The sequence below is a fragment of the Limulus polyphemus genome, unplaced genomic scaffold (genome assembly GCF_000517525.1).
Source record: "Limulus polyphemus unplaced genomic scaffold, Limulus_polyphemus-2.1.2 Scaffold25, whole genome shotgun sequence".
NCBI classification, from domain to species: domain Eukaryota; kingdom Metazoa; phylum Arthropoda; class Merostomata; order Xiphosura; family Limulidae; genus Limulus; species Limulus polyphemus.
In genome coordinates, this window is record NW_013665635.1 from 482,641 (window position 1) to 492,682 (window position 10,042).

A 10,042-nucleotide genomic window follows, 5' to 3' on the forward strand; every position below is an offset into this window, starting at 1 on the left:
GTTACACCAAAACTTCAAGATTAACTGTCAAGCGAAAACAGTTAAATAAATTCTACTGTTCTTTAACATATATATTTCAAACTCTCCATATACGGGCTCAGTCATTTTGCTTGACCTTGTACCATCGTGTAAACCATGAAACTATACATACTATAACTCTGAGGTTACAAAGTGTATCCTCACAAAATTTGGCAAGCTTTTAGTAAACATTAAGTCTGTTGAGCACAAAAAATCAATTTTTTTAATTATATATTTTTACTAAACATTTGTCCCTAAATTTACAAAGCCTTTACTGAGCCATTCTTAAAGATAATTTTCATGCTAATAATAATTTTTTTTTTCATTTCACAGTTTTCTTATTTCATAATCTCTAAAACATCCTAAATTAATATCATAAGTTTTCTTTCTGTAAAAACTATACTTTATTTCTTATTTTATCTATACAAACACTAACTGTAACAAAACCATTGCTCTTTAAATGTCTATCTACTGTGAAAAGCCATAAATCGCTAATTTGGATGGCAGAATTATTTGTTTATTTTTTCATTGAAGTTTTATTATCTAACCTTATAACATTTTCATTTCTACATTTTAGTTACTTTCGTTAAAAAATATATATAACACAAATAAAAAATATACATAATAAAACAAGAAATTTAGAACTTATCTTTGCTGTTGACCATATCACTCACTAGATTAGATTATATAATAAACTACTGTAACTTATCTTTTTTTCTGACTAAGCTATAAATATGCTTAAAAAATTCCATTACTGCTCTAAGCTATGACTTTATCCAACCCACATCAAGCTTTTCTTGCAATCTATCATTTTTTTCTGCATAAACCAAAGAAAGGAATACAAATTTCCTGAACATTACAATATGCTCTTTCTATTGGTTATAAAATGTAAGGGAGAGAGTGATATATAGTTCTTAAAAGACAGGGTATGGGAGAGGAATGTCAATGTGTATTGAACAAATAGTTATATCTCAAGTAAAGCAAGAAATTTAAAATTTATATTCTAACTTGTCAGTATCTATAGAAGGGAATAAAAAATCTATAAATGATAAATCACAATTCCACCAAGTCAGGTGATTCTGAGAGCTGCAAATTAAGAATTTATGTAAATACTACTTTTCAAAATTAAGAAATTAAACTGAGATACTTTAAAAACCTTAATCATAAGCTATGTTTTGATGCCAAGCTTATTGAAATATATTGATAAAAAAGTTGTTTAATTAAAGTTTAAATGTAATTCTGTAAAGTTCATGACCTACACCAGTATTCAAAGGGTTAAGGTAGACATAATATTCTTATACTTGTATGTAAACCCATTCAATATAAATGAAAAAAAATGACAATGGTTCTATTAACTATGCATTAAAAATATTTTACAATATTGAGATAAAAATTACTGATAAACAATTTAATACGATATGTACATTAATTTGTATTTAGGAACAATTCACTGAGTTTTTATAGTGAGCACATCTATTCACCTTTGACATGGTTTGCCTATCCAAACAGCTTAGTTTTATATCCAAGTTACCAAACTTTCTTAGAATCTCCCTGGCTTTAAGAGAACACTGCTGATGTTGAGATTTGTAGAAATGAGTTTCAACAGGAGAAAACTCCAGCCAATGAAGGACTTCTTCTTGATGTGGAATACCAATCTGTAAGAATAAATAATCCAATCATCTTGTGTACACTCAAATAACTTTTCCATTGAAAATGCTCAATAAAAGCTTCTAATGAAGTTCACTTTTACTTCAGTTACTGATAAAAGCAATTATATGATGTTCTATATTAAGTTCACAAAAACAAGAAAGGTAAACTAGTCACAAACATTATTAAAGGTTTATAAAGAAAATATTTTTTAAATCCAGTATTCATTCTCAGTGATTTTTACAGGGAAGCATAACATAGCTTACATGCATAAATAGTGATATTGACTGTAATTCAATTTCTTTTTCAGAGTAACAAGGGTATAATTTCTCCAGATGCTGAAATCCAAAGTTTATCAAGAGCACTCTTGATGCTCCTGATATTTACAAATCAGTCTACATCCACTACAAAGTTTCAAATCCTTATATACTGAATGTAACATGACAGTCACTTTTAAGACACTGAGCTTACTTAGAATTATGTCAGTGTTTTAAATTAATATTAAATTCATCATTTTTTAAAATTACAATAAGTGATTTTGAACCAAATAATAATAATAATATCGATTACACTAATATTATATATAAAAAAACATACTAAGGAAAAAGCTATATCTCTGTATATCTTAAATAAGTTGCTGGAACCACTGGCACTTCCCACAAAATTTTAGGTTTTTAAGCCTAGCATGCTTTACATGTTAACCCCATCAAGTTTTGTGTAGCATAAAATTTTAGGTTAAATTAAAAAACCATAGTAAGATGACAACAAAAAAACAAGGGGCAAATTTTTACTCCAACTGTGTCTTGATTAACTTAACCATTTTAACCTAACATCTTTATATAACTTAGCTCTTTTTGTAGATTAAATATTTACAGAGCTTGGTATTTTATGTAATATTGTTTTGCACATATTACATCTTTATAACATACTTATAACACTAGGAATTTGCCATCAAATTATAACGCCCCCACGGCTGATAAGGCTGAAAGGACAAGCATGTTCAGTGTAGGGATTATAAGTTTAAATAATCAGTATGGATTTGTTATATATTAATCATACCTAACTAGTTTAAAGCTTTGATTTTGATCAATAACTTTGTTTTTAACATCGTACTACGCACTAGAGCATCAATGCACCATATCTACCAAATCAGTAGGTTATGATGTGAAATTGTATAAACATTGAAAAGCAATTGCTTATGCTCTGTCTTTTAATATTGAAATAATAATTACAAGACAAAATATTCATGAGTAAGTTAAAGAGGAATAAATTTAATAGTCAACAACATACATTACCAAAAAAATACTATGAAATTCTACTGGGAATAAACATCACAAAAGTTGTGCTACCGAGGTGTTTATAGTTCTTGATGACTTTTCCTAGTGATGTTCCACAGTTTACGTTTCTAAGTTGTTGTTGTTTTTTTCAACTCTTTCTTTATATTCTAATTTAACTGTTTTTTTTTTACAAGTAAAGCGTTTTGTGAGATTATTTTCCAAAACATTCTCTTATTGATTTAACTGAGTGAAATGAAAATTTCATAATAATTATTTAGAGTTTCATAAACATACTGAAAGGAAAAAACTAGACATTTAGACACACTTATGTACAACACCAACTTTAGTCGCTGTACTTAAAAAGTATCACGTATCATTCAGATGTTCTTGGAAAACTAAAGTAACTACAATTTAATATATATGCATGTTATATATGCTAAAAAAAAAGTTACAAATATAGTGGCTAAAGTGCAATGTACCTGATCCAGAACATTTTTCTTGGCACTCCTCCAAAAGCACTGACTGAGGGTCTGGATGAGTGGCATCTGATCACCTGCACAATATGGCTCATACAAAACTTTCTGCCACCACAACTTTATCCAGTAAGGATCTTTTCCAAGGAAGAGTAATAGGCCATAGAGATCTTTAAGAATAGGTTTTTGAAAAATTATGCTGCTGTTAAATCTTTTATGATTTACAGCAAAAAGATATCAATTTGTTTTCTTCTTCACTGATGTGCCAAATAAAAATATAAAAAAGTTATTTCATCAAAAATTCATGTTTCTGAACTGATCTATGAATATAAATGAATATACAGACAAAGGAGGAGAAATAAGGATAAATATGATGATATTATTTGATCTTTAAAAAATTACAAGTTCTAAGTGGATCAAACCAAATCTTCATATAGGCAATGAAGTAATCAAAGCAGTTTAACGAAAAAAACTCCAATCAGAAATCATCACATGAAATACTCTAGTTATGATTTAAGTATTGAAAAGTGACGTTTAAACAAAGGTACACTTCTAGTAACAAAATTACCATTTTTTTTTCACAATTATTTATCTAGAAAATAAAACACATCCTGGAAAAAGTTTATAACTCATACCATTAATATTTTTCTGAATTGGAGTTCCAGTAACACACCAGCGATTGATGGCTGTCAGTCTTTGTGCCATTTCTGCTGTTTTGGTAGTAGCACATTCAACCATCTGGGCTTCATCCAAACAAATCCTCCACCACTGAACAGCAATGATTGGAGATGGGATAGCCATGTACCGCTTCGGATGTCTGAGCCGTCTTCCATTTTGGCCTTAAACATACTAACATTAATCAGTTTAACTGTGTACCACTAACTATAATTAAAATTCATTTAGGCTTAAAATTACTTCAAAATACATCTACTTCTTTTTAACCTCCTTCCGAAGCTTCTTCACTTGAAGTTTTATGTTACTTTCTTAATCAAATCATTCAGACTAGCTTTCTTTTAATTCTCTTTCTCTCTCTCTCTCATTTTCCAAGTCTGAGAGTCTAGTTTAGTTGGGCATGAGCGGTTTTTCATACTTCATTTTGTAAGTAAGCAAAAAACATTATTATTTCATATAGTCAATTTTTTTAACTTAACACTGTATGCACGGGGTCAATTCAACGGACCATCTCTGTACCAGAGAAATAATGTTTACTATAATTCTGAGTTCATTTTGTGTAACTTCACAAAATTTGGCAAGCTTCCAATAAGTGTGAAAAGAATTCTTAATAAAGTATTTTTACTGAAGATTTTTTTTGAAATTATTGAGTCAGTATGACTAGTCTGATTGCAAATTGATTTTTCATGATAAAAATATACATATATTTTTTAATCTTAAAGTTTTCATTTACATAACCTCCAAAACCCCCTAAACGAATATGGTTTGTTGTTTTTCTTTTTTTTTGGGGGGGGGGGGGTAAAACTATATTTTATCTTCTATTGTGCCTATCCTAACAGTAACTGTAAAAAAATCATTAATTGGGATCAATGTAAACTGAAATAAAAAATTTAAAATTATAAAATAAGATTAGCAATACTTTTTTCTTCTTGTTTTACATGGCTCTTGTTTCAAAGTTTCAACTGTTAACTTTTTCACATCTATTTTCTGTAAACTTGTGATGGTTTTACTGGTATACTTGAGCACTAACTCTCCCATCAAAACCAATAAACACAGCTGTAAGTAATTAGTCACAATTTGTAAACTACACATGCAAAGTGCATAATCCACATGATCTCTGCAAATGCAAACCATAACTGAGCTAGGTCTGACTTTTTCACTAAGTTAGTTCTTCACATAAAAATTATTGAAGCTTTCAATTACAAAAATCTTAGGACACAAAACATATATCTGGCAATATAACAGTATATCCTAAAACAATCACAATTTAACTGGCTTTCCAACTAAGCAATAAGTACATTAAAAAATTCACTTTCTGACTGGGAGTATAAAAAACACAATCACAAAAAATGAAACTGAGACCAAATATCTAATTACAAGTAACATAATGGCTAGCCTCCTAACGAATATTGTAAAGAACAATCTAATCTTTCCATTGGTTATAAATATTACAATAGCAATTGTCAGTTGGTGATAACTTTGAATCTGTATACAAAATAACTAAAGATCTCTACTGAGAACAAGGTAGCATTATATATCATTTGATAAATTAAAACTTTGCCTTTCTCTTCATTATAAATGATGTAAGAGTAAACTTCAGAGAGAATTAGTGGCAATTTATGTTAAGAGAGGATGTGAAAGGAGGGTGTGGCAAGTGAGTTTATAATGAAGAGATATAAACCAGAGTTTAGCTTCAAAAAATGTATTCAGTTTATGTCTTATAGCATCAGGTCTAACATGATTAGAATATCTTGCACCAAAAAAAATACTTCTGTTTATCATCAAGGGGAGATGATGAGAAAGTCTGTATTACAAAATCTTCATATCCAAAACTCATACAATAGGCTAAAATTACATAGCAAAAAAGATGAAATTTTCAACAGCAGCAAATCTTTATTCTACCGTTAAGTCTGATCTTTTGCTGAACTCCTCCACAACCAAACTGCATGTTACGTTCATTACAACAATGTAACTGATTTTGTTTATTTTCAACTTTTCCATTCAGAAGAAAATAAAGTCTAAAATTTTTTTTATTCTCCATATTATTTTTTACCACTGTACATCATTTCTCACACTATTAGTCTTATGAGACAAAGATGACTCATCTGAATGCTCTGTTTTAAAATATACCAACAATGAAAGTTCACAATAAGCACATTTCTAAACTTACTGTTGCTATGAGGAAGATCTACATAATCAATTTCCTTTCGCAATGTTTCATAAGTTGTCAGGACGATATCATAGTTGGTCGCCAGTTCTTGAGGTTGTACAAATCCTTGTTTATTAACTCCACTATACACTAGAACTCTGAGTTGACTATCCTTAATGTGCTTTTCAATCTCCTCCTGCCACTGGTAACTGATCGATGCAGGAGAAACAATTAAGGTTGCTCCTGACTCTACGGGCTCCTAGAAATTGCAGTAAAAATGTTTTCAAGCTATCCTTAAATTAAAAGAAAAAGTTTTCATGTGGCAAACCGAATTAAAACTTTTTTGTCAACTTAAGTAGATAAACTCGTAATTGTGAAATGTCAGAGTATCTCATACCCAATTAACTCTCAAAAGAACAGAATTTTCCTCATCTGGTTATATTTTCTTGCATTTTACATAACAAAATTAGCATAAAAATAATGACTATAATAAGCTTTCAATTCTTCCTAGAGTAACAATATTATTACTAATTTTATTAAAAGCACTGGATGGTCTTAGTATAGAAAATAAGGAATATTTTTACACTCAGATGACAAATATCTCTAATATTTAGAGCTTGGTAGTAAGTCTTAGGAGCCAGGATACCAGCTTAATCTAGTGAGAGGCAAGGAGTCATCCCCTCCTTCCCCATGACACGTTTTTGACCCAATTTTCAATTTTTGTATAAGTTACACACATTACTTATAAACAAAATAAGCACACACACACACATGCACTGCCATTTTTATTTTTGACAAAGCTATGTAGTTGAGCCACTCAAGCAATCTTTTCTGTGCACACATTTATCAGCTGACAGTCAAACATCAGAAAAAGTCTTTGCTGAATAATGTGCAATCCTTTCTGTGATGTTTAATTATATCACAAACATTAGTGAATACAAAAAGCAAACAAACAAACAAACACCATTTCAATGAGACCTTCACTAAATAACTTACAAACATAAGGTCACCATTCTTAAGTGCCAACCTGAATTTGGCAAGTTCTGACTTTTACATCAATACCATTCACTAAATCATGCAACTATAATTACCTATTAAGTTGAAAGTACATTAAACCAAATTGTTTGGGTAAAACAAAAGAAGTTTAGTTTTACTTTCTTACTGACTTATCTTCACAACTGTCAACTGAACTTTGTTTCTGTTTTTCTAAGGCCAGATAAATTTCAAATGTGTATTATTTTCCAAAACATAGAAGAAATGCCTAATTTGCTTGCCTGTTTTATTTGTTAACCTACACTATAAAATTTGTTTGTATTCTGTGATTGTAAATATCATTAAGTATTCTATATAATTACACAAAAACATTATACATTTCTATTCCTTGCCATTCACATACATTTTGAGCTATTTGGAAAATTCAGAGATATCTGATACACTTAAAATACAAGTTTTCACTAAGCACAAGTTTACATTGCAAGATAATGTGCAAGTTCAATACTTAGTAAAGGACAATATCATAACTGCTGCCAAACTTACAACTGAATGGAGTATGAGACGAATTTTCCAATTTCTACAAAAATAATAATAAACTACTGGTTCACTCCCATTTTGAGACAAAAAGAAATGTATGTTCTTTCTGCCTTATTTTTGGACATTCCCAATGAAGTTATACTTTCAGCTGCATTGTGTGAAAAAAGAGAAAGATAGAAAAAAATGATGGTAAACAATCTACATTACTTTCACAGGGACCAACACCAGTCAAATTTTGTTCTGCCAAAATAAAATTTCAAATATATATATTTTTAATGTATACTGCACAAAAAAGTTTAACTTACTGTTGAAGGATCAACCCAACAATTGGGGCAGTAGAAAGGAATAACTCCAATGTCATCTATGTTGAACTTAACACAGGTTGGGTGCTGCCAAAGACCACACTTTTCGCACTGAATTTTGTTTTTAGTGTTGTACTTACTACCATGTGACCCACAGATACACTCAAAATATTGTTTCTTTTTTAAGGTTTCATCTACAATAAAATTTTTTGACTTCTGCTTTACTTTTTCACAGCTTGTTTTATGTCTATTAAAATTATCCTTTTTATTTTTTTCATTCTTAGAATTTAACCCAATATATGTCTGAGCAGTGTTCACTTTACTTAAAGTTGTTTTATTATCTTCTAGTTCATCATTAGCACAATGTTGCTTGTTATCAGAATCACCTATACCATTTGTTTCTCTTATGTTCTCTATAAACTGGACAGGCTGTTGACTTAGAATATTCTTTCTAACAGGTGATGAAGTAAGATAATCGTCTTGCGAGTTATTTATGTCATGACTACTAAAACATTCAATTTCTTCCTTCTTCACATGCGATTTATTTAGGATGGAGGAGTAAACTCTGTTTTCAGATTCGTTTGCAGCTTCTTCTAAGCTATAACTGTTACTGTTATCCAAAACTGAGGAATGATGCTTTAATGTATCTGGTTCCACCACCTCAAGTGTTTCTCTCTCAGCTTGAAAGACCTCAGATATTACTTCCAAGTCATTTTCTTTACTTTCCTACAAGAAGATGTAACAATGTAAAATATTTTAAATCAAAGAAAAACAATAAAAAATTTTAATTATATTTCACCTATGCACACTTAGTTTAAACTTTATTTTCATAAAATTACATAATCCTGCTTGCAAACACAATGAAATTAAATAGATTTTACTACGATAAAAAATGGTGTAACAAAATTATAACTATGACAATTTATCCATAATTTGTTTACTTTTTTCAAACATTTTCTATTAACTAAATGCAACAATTAATATATATATATAAAACTGTGAAGTAAAATTATAAACATTAACATGGCAGGGCCCGTATTCTTACACTAACCTTGAGTTTGATCACATTTAGTTGAGGCCAAGGATGACAGAGGATACAAGCTAAAACTTCAACAGTTTTACCTAAACCCATTTCATCTGCTAAAATTCCACCAGGGTAAGAAGGCAGTTCCAAAGGTTTCTCTTCTACAAAACTATTTGGGAAAAAAAAGGTTATTTATAATTCAGTAAATGACAGATTTAGCAATATTTACATAGAAAGGAGAAAAAAAAAGAGGGGAAGTATTAAAAAAATTATTTGAATAAAAAGCTTCCTGACAGATAAAGAAAATCCATTCAGTCAGCCTTTTCTAATTTATGTAAATAATGTCATAAATATTTTCAAGAATATATACTATTGACATTTTTATGGTGAGCATTTTATGAATAAAATTTTTACATTCTTAATTGTCCAGAATGCTAACTATAATATTTTGTTAAACATATTTCTTTGACTATTTCAAGACAACAACTTTAGTAAAAGAAAACTTTCTTTATAGTAGTGTTACTTTATCTTTTTAACTTGGCTGGAGTAACTACCATGCCTCTAGATTTAAATGGTTATATTAACAATGAATGTAACTTGAAAAAAATAACATGTGCTTTAAGCTTTTTAGTGATTATATGATAATATTAGATACTAGAAGCCATGTTAATCATCTCCAAGGTTAAACATAACATCACTTTTGTCACTACACCATTATTCTTTAGAAAAAATTTGTTAAACAAGTTTTATCATGCTATATAAATAAAAGTTAGTAAAAAACCTTTTAATTTAACATGTATCAAACGTTTTAAACATATACAAAACTTTATCAAAATCATGCAAATAAAATTTACTTCAACAATTAAAATGACTAATTCATTGTACAATATAGATTAAATTTTTGAATCAAACCACTGAATACTTTACTCTTATATATATATATATATATA

The 10,042-nt window shown here is 29.3% G+C and overlaps 1 protein-coding gene across 1 annotated transcript in view; it reads right to left on the reverse strand.

Annotated features, from left to right (window-relative positions):
* LOC106458939 (E3 ubiquitin-protein ligase SHPRH-like) overlaps positions 1 to 10,042 on the reverse strand; it is a 55,660-nt gene that overhangs the window by 33,410 nt on the left and 12,208 nt on the right. The window contains exons 6-11 of the mRNA XM_022385718.1: positions 9,120 to 9,261; positions 8,072 to 8,794; positions 6,258 to 6,495; positions 4,051 to 4,254; positions 3,422 to 3,585; positions 1,500 to 1,673 (exon numbers count right to left, since the gene is read on the reverse strand). Of these exons, the coding sequence (XP_022241426.1) occupies positions 1,500 to 1,673; positions 3,422 to 3,585; positions 4,051 to 4,254; positions 6,258 to 6,495; positions 8,072 to 8,794; positions 9,120 to 9,261 (1,645 nt within the window). The remainder of the gene's footprint in view (positions 1 to 1,499; positions 1,674 to 3,421; positions 3,586 to 4,050; positions 4,255 to 6,257; positions 6,496 to 8,071; positions 8,795 to 9,119; positions 9,262 to 10,042) is intronic.